Source organism: Barbatula barbatula (genome assembly GCF_947034865.1).
Source record: "Barbatula barbatula genome assembly, chromosome: 4".
Taxonomy (NCBI): domain Eukaryota; kingdom Metazoa; phylum Chordata; class Actinopteri; order Cypriniformes; family Nemacheilidae; genus Barbatula; species Barbatula barbatula.
In genome coordinates, this window is record NC_136768.1 from 24,527,473 (window position 1) to 24,547,779 (window position 20,307).

At 38.9% G+C, this 20,307-nt stretch overlaps 1 protein-coding gene across 1 annotated transcript in view; it reads right to left on the reverse strand.

Annotated features, from left to right (window-relative positions):
• The window catches only part of iqsec3a (IQ motif and Sec7 domain ArfGEF 3a), a gene marked incomplete at its 3' end in the record, with an annotated part of 85,382 nt that overhangs the window by 31,072 nt on the left and 34,003 nt on the right, over positions 1 to 20,307 (reverse strand). Inside the window, exon 3 of the mRNA XM_079453982.1 lies at positions 6,998 to 7,460. Coding sequence (XP_079310108.1) covers positions 6,998 to 7,460 — 463 coding nt within the window. The remainder of the gene's footprint in view (positions 1 to 6,997; positions 7,461 to 20,307) is intronic.

A 20,307-nucleotide genomic window follows, 5' to 3' on the forward strand; every position in this document is an offset into this window, starting at 1 on the left:
AAAAACACTAAAAAGGTGTTGGAGGCTGCTGTCAAGAAAAATGCTGCTCTATTGTCAAAATAATTTGGTGCCCAATTGGAAATACTCTTTTGGTGACCTAAAGACATAAACAGAAACATGAATGTCTGCAAATTTTCATAAGGAACAATTGCTGAATTATCAAAAATGATGATTGTAAGGTGGATACCTTAAAGGGATTTTTCAGCCAAAAAACTAAATTGTCCCATGTTTTACTAAATATGACTTCCTTCCTGAAGAATAATGCAGTCGGAGTTATATTACCATGTATCCTTTTACTTCCAAGTGGTAGAATGGGGGGCACCTTTTTGAAGCTCCAAAAAGTGCATCGATTGATCAAAGAACGGCTTGACACGGCTCCGTCTTCTTCTGAAAGGTCTTCTGAAGTGAATCGATGCGTTTGTTTAAGAGAAATATCCATATTGACAACGCTATTAATGATAATGTCTAGCTTCTTTTATCCCTCTGCTGCACAGAGGCTTGTTTTCCGACAATGACGCAGGCGTGTCGTTAATTCCCATTTTGTTTCAAAAGGATAGCGTCTCCTCTGTGCGAGAGCTTTCGTCACCTTCCTTTGCTGGACAATAGAAGCCACTGGTCTATGCGTAGCAGAGGGATATCAGAAGCTAGACATTAACGTTAAAAGTGCTGTCAATTTGGATATTTTTCTTAAACAAACGCGTCAATTCTCTTTAGAAGACCTTTGTTAAGACCACAGAGCAATGTTGAGCCGTTCTTTGACCGATTAATGCACTTTTTGGAGCTGATCGGCAGTGTTTTTAGGCACATTTTTCGGCGTTCATTCCCAAGCGATTTTCATTGGAAATGAGCCAAGTGAACGTGCAAATTCACTCCCTGACATTAGATGGCGTGTTATGAAAAATATGCTTCTGACACTCGCTTGTCATACAGAAGAAGAATTGTCAAGAGATTGTGTTCGGGCACACTATTGTTATCAAAGAGGATTGTCTGAAAAAGGCCATTCTGTAGATGCAATCGCTTACTATCACATATCTGTTCATATTTGGTGCCTGACACTACTCTCTCATTTGCATTGATTTGTATCTCAAGGATACATGTATATTTATGAGGCCATCAACATAAGACAGGATAATCAAAGGTCTCATTGGGAGGTTAGGCATGCTTTCATTAGCATAAAGAGGCAATCACATCGAAGAGGTGCAGCAGTAGTTATCTGTAGAGCCATCAGCTTTTGAGAGATCGTGTCTAGAGTCGCTAAAACCAGATTATCAGCACTGAGACACACTCTGGGGGAGCTGGCTTTGCTGTCAGTGGATCACAGTTTGTAGCATTTCGCCTCATTTTGCACGTCAGTATAGTTCAGACTGTAAAATCTGATGGACAAGTCCTCTCGTGGCATCATCAAAATTGTACATTAATGTAGCATATAAATGTAGTAATATTTATGTTGGTACGCAACCAGAAATCACTTGACAGTTCACTTGACAGACATTAGGAGGTGTTGGGACCTATTGTGAAGTTTAGGCATAAAGTTCAGAGGAGACTGATCATTAACTAAAATAAGTTTGGAGCTTCAATTTCAAATCGCGTAGTGCCACCAAATATTGAAAATTTTACAGATCTTTATACTAAAAACAAAAATGTACTTTTGATCTGATAGTTTTTAGACGATTATAACAAGTTTATTTCCAAAGATTTACAAAAATTGGTTTTAACATTTGAACGTAGCGTCATGGCAATTCCGCTACCCTCCGCACTCTCCATGTGACGGTGCGTCGTCGGGAGTATTCAGGCAGGAACATTTTCAGAACCGCTTGCCTATCCGGGGCACTGCACCAATCACTCCCCTAGTTCGTCTGACGCAGTGTCTTGAGGCCTGGTTACAGCTCCCCAGGCCGTCCAGGTGGCTAGTGAGGACGATCCGTCTCGGCTACATGATTCAGTTCACCAAGTGCCCGCCCAGGTTTCGAGGCACTCTCAGTTCAAGGCGAGAATGCTCCCGTACTTCAGGGGCTGAGATGTGCAATGGGCATGCAGTGGCACATCAACTGCCTAGAGTTGCTGGCTGCTTGACTTGCCCTGAAGAGGTTCCTACCCCTCATTCAGGGCAAGCATGTGCTGCTCCACATAGACAACACAGCTGCTGTGGCCTACATCAACCACAAGGTGGCATACGGTCACGGCAGATGTTGCAACTCCCCCAACGCCTCCTCCTCTAAAGTCAGCAGAGAGTGATGTCTCTGCGAGCCATTCTTATCCCGGGCAACCTCAACCAGACAGACGACAAACTCTCTTGGCAGGTTAAGCTCCGCGGAGAGGGGAGACTCCTCCCCAGCGCTATCCAGGTCATGGAAGAGACCTCTGGAGATGAGGAGATCCTGAGTGGCCTGTCCCTGGGGGTCAGGGAGACGATCACTCAGGCCAGGGCTCCTGCCACTAGGTGCCTCTCTGCCTACAAGTGGCGCCTCTTCTCGTCCTGGTGTGCTTCCCGCCGGGAAAACTTACAGAGTTGTGCTATCAGTGTCTTGCTGTCCTTTCTTCAATAGAGGCTAGAGAGCAATCTCTCTCCATCCACCCTTAAAGTGTATGTTGCTGCCATTGCTGCACATCACGATAGGGTTGCAAGTTTCTGGGACAGCACGACCTGGTCATCAGATTCCTCAGGGGCGCAAGGAAGTTTAATCCTTCTCGACCGCACTCTGTACCTTTGCCCTTATTCAAGTGCTGCCTTACCTTTTTCACTGGAAGATCATGATTCATGGCAGTGCACCAATGACTCGCCTAGGCCGGTCAGGGTCGCGGCGCTGAGGCATTTTGTATAGGAACCCCATCTGTCGGTTCGGCAGAACGTCGAGAGACAGACATAAAGGGAACGTCTGGGTTACGGATGTTACCTCAGTTCCCTGATGGAGGGAACGAGAGGTTGTGTCCGTCATGCCACAACGCTTCACCCGCTGCAGCGACACGGTTATCATCGCAGGTTCCTCAGAACCAAAAGGTGAATGAATGGGCGCGCCATCTTCCTTTTATTCGCAAATTTCATAGGCCTTTTAAAAAGTAAAATCAGAGTTGATTTTCAAACTCCATCTGTTGGTTCGACACAACGTCTCGTTCCCTCCATTAGGGAACTGAGGTTACATCCATAACCAAGATGTTTTCATTGCTCTTATCACCCAGTCATCAAATCTGCTAATTCAAACTTTTTAAACATCAGCAGTTTAAAGAAGGGTACTTTTTTCCTGCTTCAGAAAAGACTGTAAGAAAGTTTCTGCAGAGAGGATTTAGTTCTATTTATAACTGGAAGGTTGAGATAGTGTATAAACCCATTTCTCACGAACATTCATTTTTCATTAATCTGGATTTCAACTGAGTGATTATAGAAAGATGAAATTCGTAGCAATGCAACACATACTACAGATTTTCTGCAGTACCTGAAAACAAAGGTCATAGAGATAAACAGTGTTCAATTTGTTCTCCAAAGACCAATATCCTCCATGGAATCTCCGAAGCACTTGAGAAACCAATTATTCTGCCAGAGGAATGGAATTCTCTAGAAGTGGTTTTGAGGATGGTCAGTCAGTGAAGTCCTCCCTATAATTGGCATTAGAAATAAAACGTAGTTCTAACAAGTCAAATAATGTGTGTTTAAGATGTGTAAGCCTAATTTATACAATAGAAGAAGCCAAAACTTGTTCGGCCCACCTGGATGAACTAAAGCATCATAAAAGAAATGAACATGCATTTTTCTGTTCAGGTAACAGAAAAATAATAAATATTGCTCATTTATAGACATATAAATGCCAAAAATAAACAAAATTGTACCAAAGTATAGTACTATGGTAGAACTTTATTATACAGTCCTGTTTCCCATGTACATACTGTGTAAATAATTACAGTAAATATAATAACTGGGTAATAACAAGGTACTAACCCTGAACCTACCCTAAACTTACACCATACCTTATACCTTCTTAGGTAAATACACTGTAAGTACACTATAGGTACACGTACTGTCAAATAAAGTGCAAACATAACTTTTCTAATGCAACCTCAATGGCTAATCCGTTAATCAATAAATCAATCAATACTTAAACAAGTATGTATATAAATAAATAAAATATACAAAATGACACTATTACTTTGATCAGAGTATTTGCATTTCAGTGCATCTGTTTATATATTTAAAAAATGTGTGGATTTGTGTGTGTGCTGCGATCACATCTCAGGGAACGAGAGCAAGATACTAGTGTTCTCTACTACTAATCCGCAACCTTCAGAATCTTATCTGCTTCAGGAGAGATTTCACACCTCTACAGACAGAAGATCAATGGTATAACGCAGACACGCAGAGATTTGTGAATGCATATACTCAACTTCTTAACAACAAATACTATTACATTGACAGGAATGTCTTTTAAAAGTAAGGGTATAAGACCTGTAACAGTCAAATCAATTGCAACCCTATGTTTATACGTCTATAAGCTCCTACAGTGATTATATCCATGTGTGCACTTTCACATGCAGACGTAATTGAATTAATAATGTATTATTATAAACCAGTAGACAATACAGTCACAATAATAAATACTAGCAGCAACACTGGCATGCATAAATTATTATAACCCAGGTCAGGCTTATATTCCTTTCTGTTTTATTGCTTTTATGGCATAAAAACAAGACCCTACTACAACAAAGAACCTCATTGAACAACGTCCCCTCTTGAATTCATCACCATGGCTACTGATATAGCCTATACATCTGTGACCTGTGATTGGCTAAAATGTCGGTTGTCCTCTGATGTCCTTCTTGATTTAGACAGTGATCCTACCTGACTACCTAGGTTATTTCAAACAACTAGGAATGAAACAACTTCTATCGTCGGTCCAATTCTCTGTGAATGTGAGTTTGATGCTAGAGTTCTAAAAAGAGATTTGTTAAAACAAAATACATTTGTGAGTGATAAGTTTCTCCCGAATACATCTGTGTACACACTTTATAATGATTAAATGATCATTTTTTATGAATGCTATAAATACCACTAACCAATTTCATACTGGATGTCATTGTGTTATACTGGACTGTAACGTATAAGTATAGGCTTGGGATCTTGTTTATTTAAAAAAAGATTTCTTGTCATTTCTTTCTTCTTATTTTACATGTATATAGCAAAAACGTAGCTCTCTAAAATATAACAACATATATTTTTAAGGAATTCACACTGATCCAACAAACACCAACTTTCTAAATTGTCATTTACATTGCGTTTTATTTTATCTGTGCAAATTAGCCTTTACTGCCCTGTAAAAAAATCTTCAAAACTTAAGTTAAACAGCTTCATTAAGTTTTTAATTTAAATCAGATTTGCTTTATGTGTCAACTTAAATATAAATGTATATATATATAATATATATAAATTAAATATAGATTTAAAATCTGGTATTTTACGACTCGATTTTTTAAGCCAGTTCAATATAATTACATTTTTCTCATACAGCTAATTTTAATTCACTTAAAACTTTAAGGCAGCTGAAATTGGTTATTTTTTATAATTAAGTTATATTTATTTGCCATCTTTTTTCCAATTCTGATGTTCGTACGCATTTTCTCTGAAGCCTAAAGTCTTCTAATATTCAAGGCAGAACAGTTATTTGGTATAGCAAACACTGCACTGCAGCTTTAGATCGTTCTCAGCATAACAAATAAGGGACCGCAATTTGCAATATAAACATTCAGCAAGAAAAAAAAATGTGGATTTGTCGGTAGCCTCTGTGTTACTATGAAAACACAACCGTTCCACCCAATCTATCGGCTGAGGCTGTAGGCATTTTCTGTTCTGTCTTTAAAGCAACATGTTTATTCTGTGAAGCCAATAGAAATTGATTCCGAAAGAATGGTAGGTTGCAGCCATAATAACAACAAATTAGTTAATAAAATTAAATAAATAAAGGAAACATATCGGGTGAAAGGGTATTTTAATAAGGGGTAAATCGGCGCTTTGTTATTACCAAGTTTTATTAAACATTCTTCTACATGACTAGTTCATAAAGCTTGTTGCAGTGCATTCTGGGATTTGTTGTATTTTGACCAAAATATGGTCTCTTCAAAGAGCAGAGCCTTTCTGAGCAGCCTTTGTATCTGAACCATGCTTATGATAACTGGCAAATATATTTTATCAGCAATTTAGGTTTAGCAACATAGCCACAGATAATTCATCCTTCTTGCATTGCACATATCTCATCACATTGCAATAAAAATGACATGTACTGTAGGCCTGCATGGAATCTGCAAATTGTTCAGAACCCCTCAATGCCACATTAATCAATGTTTGTATACTGTATTTATAAAACGTTAATATTATAGCCAATGTTTTTCACTTTTCTATGGTCTATGTAAACATGCTGTAGGCATTTGCCAGTTATGGCAAATATAAGTGAAACAGTATTTTGTGCCATGAGTAAAGGAATTTCCAACGTGAAGTAAAAAATAGTTTGAGCACAGTAAATGAATGTCAGTTTTTAAACAATGGACCAATTATTATCCAGGGGACAGATAATGATACAGTATCTACAAAATGGGAGGCATATTTAGTGGTTAAACCTTTATAAGTATGGGAGTTAAAGCTTTTCCCCCTACTTTGTAAGTCCCATTAATAAAAGCGTCTGGCATATGACTAAATGTAAATTGTAAATTGTGTCTTATTCAATTTTCTTGTACTTTTTGTACCTTTAACCACCAAATTCTGCATGTGTTCCACCACAGTCTGCCCAGATTCCACGCTGGCCTACTGAAAGATTAGAAAGCTGATGGAGATGGTGATGTATGTTTATGAGATGAGGATGAATGATCAACCTGAAAATGTCCAACTGCCCTGAGCCACCTAAACCTCAAACTCAGCCACCTCAAAGCAACCATAAGAAGCACAACAGCCAATCCTTGTGCCTGAATCACATACTCACACATAGCCAAGACCACAATCCCACAGTGCCTTGCTCCCTACCTGCTTGTTTTTGAGGTCGAGCGAGAGTTCATAGTCCGAGGTTGTGGAGTGGCTGCACGTTCCATTCCTCTGTACTCTGATTGGTGATGCAGTGTGATGCAAGCTCGGCCTCCTTCCCACACCTCCCGTACATGTTGCTTCCCTCTCTTGCTCCTCTGTCTCTTTTTTCTCCTCCTCTTGTTCCAGATGTGGTTGCTGAGGCACCTGGGGTTTTTCTTCTTCCTGTTCTATTTCCTGTGCCTCCACCTGTTCCTTGTCCGCCTGTGCACTCCCTGTCTCTTGAGCTCCACCTCCGTCTCCATCTCCCCCCCCTTCGTCTACAGATGATTTGGTGCTTTCTGCAACTTGAGGAGTCACCTGGATCTCTGGCTGGGTAGTGCTGGTATCAGGGGTGCAAGGTGAGGGCGATACAGTTTCCCCATGGGATGGTGTCGCAGTGGGAGGAGGGGAGGGTGGCTCTTCACTACTGAAAGGAGGAGAAAACGAAGAGTCAGCCTGATGACCAGGCACCATTTGACCTTGTCCTCCAGATCAGGGGGCGTGGCCTAGGGATGGGTCAATATTAATCTCTCCCTCCCTTTTCAATTGTGCCCAGCAGGGCAAAGAGAAAGAGATGAAGCGATTGTTTTGGGAAGCTATTGTCCATTCAAGGATGGACTTGAGAAAGTTACCTGACAACGTAGGGGGAGGGTGGGACAGACAGTGACTTGTGACACCCAACATGTGACACACAAAGACAGAAGACACATTCATGCAGCTAGCACTGAGTGTGTTTACATGTACAACAAAATGCTAGTTTTTCAGCCATTTACTATACGTGACTGTCTAGTGTGATGGATAACCTGAAAACCTGTTTATCTGTGTGAAAAAATCTAGATAAATTAGTCAAATTCAGATAAAAAAATGAATGAATTATATCTCGGATTAAAATTGGTTTAGGGTTATCCATGTAATTGGCACTCAATGAGGTATATTCGCTGCTCTTTACTGCACTGGTGTTCTAAAACCAATTGGCAGGCCATGATCTCGTGTATGAAATTTGCAGTGGGGTGAAATATTGGCACTGTGTGAAACACTATTATATATTACCAGTGACACTAAATATATTTTGAGTAATCAAGCCATATTTTCTATAGTTTGTATGCCTTTCTGTACATTAAATTTGTCCCACATTTTATGGCTGGGCATTAACATATACCTTTGAAAATGTAACTATCGATATAAATTAAATCAAATCCAATGGCAGATTCCACATGTCTGGTACTCCTTAAATGCCCCGTAAACTCTTCACAATGAAAATGTACATTTATTTTTAACTGTTCTGGTCCCGCTCAAAGTAGCATTTAGTGTCTTTGTTACCTCAGCCATCCCACAATAGAGTAGTGCCCTATACTGTATAGATATTATTCTTCTCCAAGAACTAGAGCATGAAAGTGTATACAATAGCCAAAAAGGTGGAAAACAAAACCTTTACATTACAAATGACAGAGAAAGTTCTCGCATAAAACTCTAGATGGTGCAGTCCTAAATTCTAAACCAATCTGACACAATAACTTTACTTTAAGGCGCAGTTGATTGGTTCCTTCTGTATCAGCAGCCATTAAGCTTGGTGCACTACGTTTAAATCTTGGCTAGTGTTTGTTATAGCGAATTTCACGAACCCACCTCCATCCCCAGCTCCACTTGCTATGAAGTGATCACGTAAGCTATGGAGGGTTTATTCATATACTGTATGTTATATGTGCAGAACAGCATGTTGTGGATGTACTGTCTCAGAGGCTCAGGCAAATATTTATAAGGAACCACAGATCTCTCATCACAGATCATAAGCCTGTTATTTTAGTTTTCCTCTTTTCCTGTGTCACTTTAGCTCACTGTTTCCATTTTTCTTCGCCTATCATTCTGTTTGGGCTATGCCCTTTACGCCCCCTGCGCCCGCTACTCACTTGCACACTTGTATCTCTCGCTTTCCCTCTCTGACCCTTTCGCTTTTATCATCAGCAGGTGTGATCATGTATGTGTGTGAGACATTGAGATGCATTAGAAGCACTCAGGCCCTGTGTGCGTTTGTCTAAGCACAGTCTAATATCACAGAGTGCTAGTGGACCATGGCAGGTCATAGTCAGAGCACTGCACATGGACAGGCTTTTAAAAGGCTCTGGCAACATCAATGTATGCATGAAGCAGTGAAAATTCAATTATCTTTTCATCCAGATCACATGGCGATGGGGACGACAAAGCAGAAAACCGCTGATTGTAAATGTAGTCAGTCTGGATGGCCGATAGGTTGTTTGCATTGTTTTGCATATGCAAAATTAGGGATGGTGCACAATTTCTGGCTGTTGCATGCAGTTGAAGTGGCTTTCTAAAGCTTCATGAGGATGGAGGAAGTGAGTAGGGCACACAATAACTCTGTTCCAAAGCCTTGTAAGATGCCTTCCTAAAATAAATGTTAAAACTTGAATAATGTGCCCCAGACCAAAAAAAGCTATAATTTGCATAGAAACATCAGACCCGAACTTTAAAAAACATTACTGATGGCAAATCTAAAACCTCTGCAAAGGAGAATGAACTGCAGTTAAGATAAAATCTGCCATAGAAGGCTCCAAGACATGTTCAGTAGGTTTTGGAACAGAGCTAGTATGGTTTCTCTGTCAAACAAGAAATGTTGGTAAAACATAACTGCTATTGTACTGGGCTCCAATTCTCAGCCTTTCAAAACGTGGCAACATTTCAACAGCAAAAACGCACAAAATAAATACTGCCTCACACTAAAACAGCATATTCAAAAACACCACATGGATATATAATTAACCTTGAATATAAGACAAATTATCCCGTGTCCCCATATGATTTGTGTTTAAATAACTGCATGTATCCTATTTCAACAAGCATTTCTGGCGTCGCCGTCGGGATTGAAATGAGCGATAAAGATCAGCTCCTTCTAGAAATGGCTAAGGCGATAAGACAGGAGTCAGTGAGCACGAAATCAGAACATTACAGGGAACATATGCAGTGCGGCACAGGCACACAGGATATCCCCAAGGGAAGGAAAGGATTGGAGGAATAAAAGTGAAAATCGGTGAGCTTGACGAAATAATACTCAGGGAGAGAACACTGCTTATCTTTTCTTCCTCTGAATACAAGTAAAAATCACTTGTTTAGCATGCGGTAACGCATAATGCAGTACATCATAGGCCTACATTAAATATTATTAATATTATTAGATAATATATCTTCCAGTTCTATGCGGATAATAATGTGTACAAGATATTTCTGGACCCGTTCTTTAATAATAATAAAGGACGCTTAGCTTTCCTTTAAATGTATGAATTTCACAAGTAACCTTTTTAAACGAAGACCGCAAAGGCAGCCAAGAGAGAAATATTAAACACCTTCAAAAGCCCTTTAAAATATTTTGTCGCTGCTAAAACTTTATATTAGTATAATGGCTTCTGTTGACAGGCTGTTTAAAGAGAAACCACTAAGATCATCCCTATTATGATATGTTACCATTGTTGGGAATCCGGGTAAGGTAAGAAGAAAGATTTGAACTTGCTCAAGATTCTTGTTTATGTTCAACAGAAAATGTACAGATACATTAATGAATGGAACACTGATAAAAGTAGTTTGCTTTCCTTAAAATATTGATTTATGTCATAGCTGGTGGGACAAAAACTCTAACAAGATTTATCTTCTGATTCTGAATAAAATGCACCGATAAATGTTGCATTAGAGACCAAAGAGCACGTTTAAACAACTTGTAGAGTCAAAATTTCATATTTTGAGAAAAATAGGCTTCAGACATCATCGTACATTGCCACAACTTCCAGTAAAGGGGAACATATGAATAATAGATGTTGAAATACGGCTCCCCTTTAACAGTTGGCACTAGCAAAGAACAAAATAGGCCGTGCTAAAAAACTGAATGCCCATTGTCTGCCTTCCTAAAAGGTATTTTGTCTTTGTTGTTTGTTTCGCAGGTTTGAATCTGCAACTTGTAAATAGTAAGAAAATCCATGAGCGGCTCGTGGAGAATGTCTCTTGTTGTTTTTTGTCGAACACAGGCACATCATTTTCTCAAGAACAAAGAAAAAGAGTGGGGGATGCGAAAATTGGTAGAATTGAGGAGTCACGGGGCTGCTGGGAAATCAAAAACAAAGTGCGTGAACTAGAGAGCACGCGAATACACACTTCAGGTGAAACGGTAGACAAAGGCCGGTGCCATGCAGGGTGACAGATATCCACACACACACAGCATTACAGACAATGTGTGTGTGAGTACAGTATGTGAGTGCAATGGCAGTAAAAGCAAGTGAAGTGTTGTCTATTTTTATAAGTTGAAGCTTCTTTTAACCTTAAATGAACTTGCTCTCTCTGCCCTTGTCCCTCTCTGACATCACCTATATTTTTCCTTTCTGAGCTCTCTGTGTGTTCCTCTCTGACTATGATTCTCGTTTTTCTCGGAACAATTACAGCTCAATTTACCTCTGTTATAGGGAAAAATACATAAGCGTGCATGTGTGTGCGAGCGTGCATGTGTCTGTGCTGGTGGGTGACTCCCCGCTGCACTTCTGCCCCCGCACTGTCACAGAATCAGCTGAAGTGCCAGTGTTTTTTAACAATCCCCTATCCACCCACAATATGCATGACTACAGCTACAACTGCGCTCTGGGCGCACTGCAAAAACATTCATTATTATACTTTTAGGGGTTTGGCAGGCGTTTCTAACAGCGCGACAACTCATCATCTGCTGTGTAATACCATACAACGCGCTAGAGTAGTTTTGACAATAACTCGCAAATCAAATGACTTTATAAACTTTCGACTGCCTTGAATTGAACTTTCAGCTGTGATGAATTGAATCAGCTTCTGCCAGAAGATGTTTCACATGATGAAAAAGGCCACAGCAATGTCACATGTGTCTTCCAACCTGCTTTAGAGAAGATTCCAAAAGTGTCTCAACATTTTGAATGTGAATTAAAATATTTTTCATTAAATTCATCCTAAATGACTAAGTGATCTGAGCTATGGATGGTTTCATCCATAAACAAACGCAATGTGGCCCAAACTTAACTTCCAATAGACCTCCTTAAAGAATCAATGACTGTCGAGTAGTTTTAATGAATTTAGTACAATTAATATGCATACAATATTATTATAAATTTGTATTAATATGATTTTTATTGTAATATTTTAACCAAACACAGACCAGAAGTTAACTTTGGGCCAGGCGCATGTAGGCCAGCATAATTTAAGAGCTGTATGTTTACCTGTACTGTGGGTCTGTATCTATTTTCAAGACATTTAGAGAGAAATGTCTGACAAAGTAGATTACATAAACCTCAAAAGAGCAACCACTAGATTCGAATATGTTTAAATTGTATCCACCTCAAAATCATAAAGAAGATTATCACGAATGTCTTTTACTAAAAGACGAATGCCGATGGGTTGGAAAGCTTTCAAGCCAGTTTGACATGATCAATAAAGCCATCCAGTCACCGGCATACTGTAGTTTGCTGTTATCGATTCTAGTTTCACTTATCTAGGCCTTCAAATTATACTTTTTGCTTTTTTATTCCAAAATATATAGTGCTTTTTCGTTTGTTTCACTAAGCATTGGTCAACAACAATGGTGCATGAAGCATAGCCAATGGGATACATTTTCATGCGCAAATAAAATGTAAACCTGAAAGTACTTTGTTACATTAACGTTCTGCCAAATGCATACATTTAATGTAAATATATAATGCTTGTGTATCCAGATACATGTATTAAACAATCAGCATCAAGCCTGGTCCACCGGGAGCAACAAACTAGTGTGAGCCTACATCCTCACAGGTGGAATAAAATCTATTTGCGAAGGTAGTCATTTTGCCATTCGGACACCTTTTGTCATTTGTGCGGTGTGCATCAGACAGTGAACAGACTGTGGACAGCGATCAGTGAACAGACTGTGGGCGTCTGAGGCTGAGACTACTTACAATATCTAAGCAAAGTTATGAAGAATGAATTAAATATTGTGCCAAATCCCAAAACATTTTAGAGCTTACTTCTATGTACAGTAAACACTTTTATCCCCTTTGACTGTGCCGGGAATGTATTACCCTGAGCCATCGCTTCTCACTGCAGCTAAAATTACTGCTGTGCGCAATGAAGAGACTGCGTCTACACATGTAGTGTGGTATCAGAACTAAGCAAGAACCGAAAACACGGCGCATGATCTTGAAAATAAGAAGAGACGAAGAAAGATGGCCAGAGGTCATGAGATAAAGAACTAATATTATCAAAGACATTATGATGCGACGTCTTGCCATGCAACCTCAGATCCAGACTGATTTCTTTAAGGGGTTATTGGTAAAAAGTGCTGACATAATAAGACATTCATAGATTACCTTTGAACATCATTCATTTTATCAAGAGAAGAGATGACCCAATGGGGACAGATATCGACGTGAACTAGTCTTGCTCATACTGAATTGATTTACCACCCATGCCCAAGGGTAATTCGTTGGATGTGAATTTACAAATGAAGAAAATTCTTTATTTTAGTGCACATTTGCATTTAAAATATATCAGCATGGTCTTGCATCAGTATTTATGAAATGTGCTTTTTAAAATCTGCATCGAAAGTGTTCAGTGTTCAATGTTCAATCTGAAATATTGACGGTTTATAAACCACACAGTACCGTGTTACACAGCCAAACCTTGACCACTTAAAAACACTACTGTCTGTATATTCTACAGATTGTCCAACCTAATCTCACAGGAATTAGTTACCATTTTGAATTTGTATGTTGTGCATCATACGATTACTAGAACAAAAGCAATATTGAAGCCCCACCCCTAAGCCCGCCCTTAAACCTAACGTAACTGCTACAAAAGCGAATTGTACTAAAATGTACGAATGAGGTCGAATTGATACGAGTTAGCCTAAATTAGTTCAATTGACAGACTGTTCATGTGGGTATGGAATTGTTGACTTGATGAGTTTGAATTGGATGTAAACCCTACAGGACGTTGGACCTCAAGGACTGGTATTGAACCAGCACAATCTTAGAATCTTACTTTTGTGTTTACAACCTAATGAAATGGCAGCTTTTTGTCCCATAAGGTATTTTCACTTAAATTAATTTTGAAACTATGCAAATGTTCTACCAGTCAACCAGTTCCATCGGTTTTTTTTGGTTCAGTTTTGTGTCAAATGGAAATAGAAAGATCCACAAGCACTGGAAGGTCGACTCACGGGTAGATGGATGGGGGTCGAGCCCTTGCCCTGAATGATGGCACATGATGCATGAAGGTGCTGAGCCGCATCGATAATGAGCACACAGAAGTGTGTTCATCAGCACTTTGGTAATGGATGACTACGGCAAGCCGCCAGGTCCAAAAGAAGTAGAACTGGAAGATTGTGAAGAAGCTAAATAATGCCTTCACATCAACGCAAAATCAGGGTGCTGTTATTTACAGACTGGTGACATTGTCAGACCAACGCAGGAATACATCAAGTTGTTGTTTGCTATACACACTATTTAACATACTACCATATTTTGATCTTTTACATAAAGTACATACATATACTGTATAAACAGTGAAGTAAACTAAAACACATTCAATACCTTTCATTAACACACTCGGCACACAGAAAACACTAAAATGTTATTCACAGTACAACTACAGAATGTTGCTAGCAACCTGATATATTGTGTGTGCCAACAGAACCTGGACTATGACTAGCTTAAATGGTCAAATGGAATTATTAAACCGAAACCAGGCCAACATAAGACATTTGACTTTGGTTTTTGGATTAATTCGGCCAGATTTGGCACTGTGCAAGTTGATTCAAGCCGAAGCAGGTGCAGTCCAGATTTAACAGAACAGGAGAAATTTAAATGTGAGCTCATTGTTAAATTATATAGTTAATAATACTTTTTAGAATATGAAGTAAAACCATAAAGATTGTATAGTGTATGTCGCTTTGGATAAAAGTGTCTGCAGAATCTCAACCCACCCAGTTGACAATTACAAACTTTTATACTTATACAATATACAGCATTTAAAACTCCATTGAGATTTGCTTTGCAACTACTACAGTATTTTTACAGAGGCGCTGTTACTTTTACTCACTCTTTGTTAAATCACATTGCAGTTAACACAACTGTATTGGCTATTTTTGCTTTCCCACACACCGATGAAGGGAGGAAGTGTGCCGCCTATGCGGGGGAGAGCACAGGGCAGGAAACATGATTTGACAGTCTCAGATTATGAGTCAGGAAGAGAGGAAAGCATCAGATCATTCTTCCCATGTTTCGTCTTCAAATATAGATGTGTCCCCTGGAATAGTAGTGCGTGTCTTCTCAGTATGGGTTTATGTGAGAGAGGCTTCAAGCTCAGATTCAAGTCAACTCACATTTAATATAGTCTGAAATGTGGATTACTGTGGCGAGCTGTGCGTGCACCGGTCTCGCATCTCTCACGGAGGAGCTTCGGGAGCATAAAAGGACGAGCAACAGAGTGTATGACGAGAGAGGACCAGGCCCGGACTTTATGTTGCATTAGTATGGTCAATTTTTAAGTTTCGCCGGTTCCCGTCTCGTAAAAACAAGCTTTTAATTAAATAAACAAAGAACAAAAAGCTCCCTCACAGTCGACTGCCAGCACTACAAATACAACATAAAGTCCAGGCCTGGTCCTCTCTCGTCATACACTACTGTCGCTCGTCCTTTTATGCTCCTGAAGCTCCTCCGTGAGAGATGCGAGACCGGTGCACGGTGGATTAAAAACGAATGCATTCATTAATATTAACTTAGCTAATGTTAAGTAAAAATTCTCTTGTTCATTGTTACTTAACTTGGGTCTTTGTTCATAACGATCTTTGTGTTTTTCCCAAAAAAGACATTGGCAATCACTAAATGTACACTAATTTACAATTGTACAAAATTGTTATTTACAATAATTAAAATACAGTCCGTATTTAGTGATTTTTAATAAATTATGGTGGGACTTTAAAAACTGGTTGCTTTTACTAGTCTAAGTAGTTTTGACTACACACGTTCTTTCTTCTGCAGAACACAAAATAAGTATTGTGAAGAATGTCGATAAACGGGAACAACGATGGTACCCATTGACTTGCACTGTTTTGTGTATGTACAATAGAAGTAAATGGGTACCGTCGTTGGTCGGTTTTAAAATATCTTCTTTTGTGTTCTGCAGAAGAAAGCCATACAGGTCCGAAAGAGATTTTTATGTTTGGGTGACCTATTCCGTTTACTCGGGGCATTTGAGTAGAGGATCTGAAAATGCACCAATAAGGCACCGTAAGAAATCGAATCTGCTCATATTATAATCAGTGACTGGTAATGTCACCAAAACTAAGTTACTTTTAGGTCAGTTTGTAAGTACGAACTCAGACTACACCAGAATTCTGATGTAGTTCACTTACACATACTTTGTGAATGCGAAGTACTTCAGATTCGCTTACTACTGAACTACTGTAATTGACTAGCCGACAATTGTTGGAAAAACACCTACTTCGTATGTAATCATACAACAAGTGTGTTTCATCTGTGTCAGGTGTGTGAAACACAACTACGCAAAATGTGCCGGCAGGTGGTACGGTTCACATGCAACGGTTGCATGCTCCTGGTAGAGCACATAAAACATAATCCAATCAGCTCTGCCACTATCACGGCAAATCACAAATCACAGATAGATCAGCCTTGTGCCGCCACAGTGAGTAAATGGCCAGAAAGAGCAAGTGGTGCAAAGAATATAGATGGAAAACGAGGAAAGGGTGAAGGTGCTGGGAAAATGTTTTTTCTCCAATTCTCGAATCTCTCTCACTCTCTTTGTTATATTTTTTTAGTCTTTTTTCCAACTTCATATCATTGTCTTTGGGGACAATTACATAACTGAATGCTTTGGGCAGGGTCATTGCATGTATAAGACCACAGTCAGAGCGAAAAGTTCAAATGCAATTTAATATTTGAATGGTTTTAACACCAACTTTTCAATTGTCACCAGAGATCTATGTTTACTTTTACGCTGTGTTCACTTCAAACGCAAATGAAGCGATTTGCGCTAGTTAAACACATACACAAAGTCAATGCAATGACAATTTGCGCAAATAGCTCATTGACACCTACAGTTTGACATGTCCGGACGCATGAAGACACTCCCGGTCGTGTTTTTCGCGCAAACATAAAAAAATATTCCCGCGAGTAACAAAGAGCAGGGATTGTGATGCTTCGCGTTTGGTGTGAACACGGCGTTAACACTATAGAGTTTTCTTCTGTGGTTCGCTTTCACTTAACCACAATGTATTTGAAATACCGGGGACCCAAAGTATCCGAACTCTTTAGTTAGGGAGATAAACAGCTTGAAATGCAGCATTTGATCAATGATAAATGCTTCATTCAGCCCTCTTACTTGTACACACTTAAAATTATAATCTGAGGAACCAGTACATCTACAATTTAAATGCTGGATTCGGTCTCTAAGCTGCCATATTCAGCGTTGTAACATCTTGACAACCGTCTCTTTGTGACACTACAGGAAGTGACATGTTTAAACAGCTGACATGCAATGTTCAACAAAGCAATGGGCCAGTGAGAAAGTGACATCGCATCAGCACATGTTGGAGCATCTTTGATGATGACTGACTCATGATTTAGCCGGTAAATCAGCTGCTCTCTGTGGGTAGTGAAGCAGATTCACTTGACAGATACAGAGCTTCAACAATGTGTCAGGTTGGTTGGCGTGCAATTACACCAGTGACAATGACAAAATATAATTGACATACATTATTAGTATACTATTCGTAAGTTGGGGAACAAACATTAATTTTGTCAGTAGATAAAGATGATTTTTGGCCTCATAAAAGGTGGAGCGACAGTATGGCATCTACCAACAGGGGCTGACTAACTCTGCTGTTAAAACAAGGGTCAAGGTTCGGCTGGTTGTCTTGGCTCAAATCCTCACCCTTGTTTCCTATACAGTACCCCTGTTTTGACAAAGACAGTGAGTTCTTGATGCCCATGGCATTTTATTTCATAACCTTTTTTAATAATTTAAAGTGAGAAAAAGGTGTTAAATACACATGACATCATTATTAAAAACAGTTAATTAAATGAATGTGCTACTCCCTAATGTATCACAGATTGCATGTGATTCAATCTCTATTTAATCCATTGGGAGATGGCATTGTGTAGCAAACAGTATCAGAACTAAATGACTATTTGCAGTGGATTGTGTTTTTTTTTATTGAGAATCATCATTATATTTAGTTTTTCAAATAATCAGGTTATGTGACTTTTAAGAAGTATTTCAAACTAGAATATGAATGACAAGCTCACCATTCGCAGCATCAACGCTTCTTTTTTCAAATCTATTTTTATTCATTATTATTCTGATAACTATTATTGCAATACTGTGTTAATTTTTGATGGTATATTATTTGCTCCAGGTGCCAAAACAATAGTTATATATTATTACAAAGTTATCACAACCCACCCTCATGATTGACAGACAAGGGGACGCCATTATATTTCTGATAACTGTCACATTTGTTGTTCATAGAGTCTAAGACTGTCGTGCGTGATATTTCAGGACACCTACTGCAACAGAATGTGTCAGGTAGAAGATATATTTTATATGTTTTTCCAAATAAATAAGCATTCAAACATATTCATTTCACATGAATAGTTAATACAGCAACTCCCCAGTGCACTGAATTGTATTATATGCCATTTCCCATTCTTATTGTTTGAGTGAAGTTGCATTGCAACTCTTGACTGGCACACTGGCATCCGCACTGCTCTATTCTGTCTATCAGTTTATCTTCTGGGAACAGCTTATTTTTCATTCAATCAGTTCACATAGGGTTCCAGAGTATATCCCACCGCATACAGACTTCTGTTGTATGCAGAGATTTTGAAGATTTTAACTATCGCGCGGTTCAGTTTGGGGGCTTTTTCTTAGAAGTGTGAAAAGAAACCCACTTAAATCCATTTCTCATGTATCAGCCTGCCACAATCTGGCATGGGTTGGCATGTGCCACGCACACAGCAGGGTGGGTGGCGAAACATGCCTGACAAACTGTTGTTCACATATGCTGCTCACAGTCATGAGGCTGCAAGAAACAACATTATGAAGCACTTGAATATCCACAGGGCATGGCACTAGCAACACCCGCTCAGGGGTTCGATTTCCGAGAAACGCACAAACTAATAAAATGTTTAAATGGTAAATCCTGAATGCACTGGGAGTATTTTAAAGTGGGCGAAAGAAAGCTATGGGTTTGGCTTTGTGAGACCAACTAGGTGCTAGAAAATAATCGTTTAGTCAAACACTCTTAAAAATAATGGTGCTTGGAAGGTTCTTCACAGCGATGTCACAGAAGAAACATTTTTGGTTCCACAAAGGACCCTTCAGTCAAAGGTTATTTAGATTAGGTTCATTGTGGAACCAAAAGGCATGGCATCTAAAAACCATTTGTCAACAAGGTTTGTAAAAGAACCATTTCTGGCTTACTTTTTTGTTTTTAAATCCTTTTTCCACAACAAAGAACTTGTTTGAAATAGGTTCTTTCAATATTCAAAGTTGTTTAAAGAACCTTTCAGCCCATAATGGTGCTTAAAAGGTTCTTAACGGTGATTCCATGGCATAGAAGAAGCATTTTTTGTTCCACAAAGAACCATTCAGTCAAATGTTCTTTAAAGAAGCATCTTTTTCCAACAATTTTATAATCTGAAGAATCTTTTTTCCACAAAGAACCTTCAGGGGTTAAAGGTTCTTTATGGAAGCATTTAAGACAAAAAAGGTCCTTCTATGGCATCGTGAAGCACATTAATTTGGCATTTTACTATTGTTGACCTTTACTTTAAAGGGTAGGGCATTGTTATGTTTACTGGTACAAATTGGATTAGAAATGTAATATATTTGACATTATTTGATAGTCCAGGACTAACAAAATATGCACGATGCCTTATTTACATGACCTTTTAGCATGATTATAACTTCTCAATTATTCATGATTATTGTTGATAATGCTGATGCATTTGGGATTAAAGCGGGTCTATTAAAACTTAACTTGTAGAAAAGATAAGTGTCAGTATTGGTGATTGATTATATTTATGGCGTTATAGAAAGCGGAAATGCATTTAGGGGCCATTGGAACAGGACGTGTACTTGCATTTAGAAACAGATGGAAACAGGACTCAGTGGTCTTCAGACATATAAAAAACAAACTCCACACAGGATTATTATTGAAGATAGCTTCACTCAAACAGTAAAATGCTCATAAAATAAAC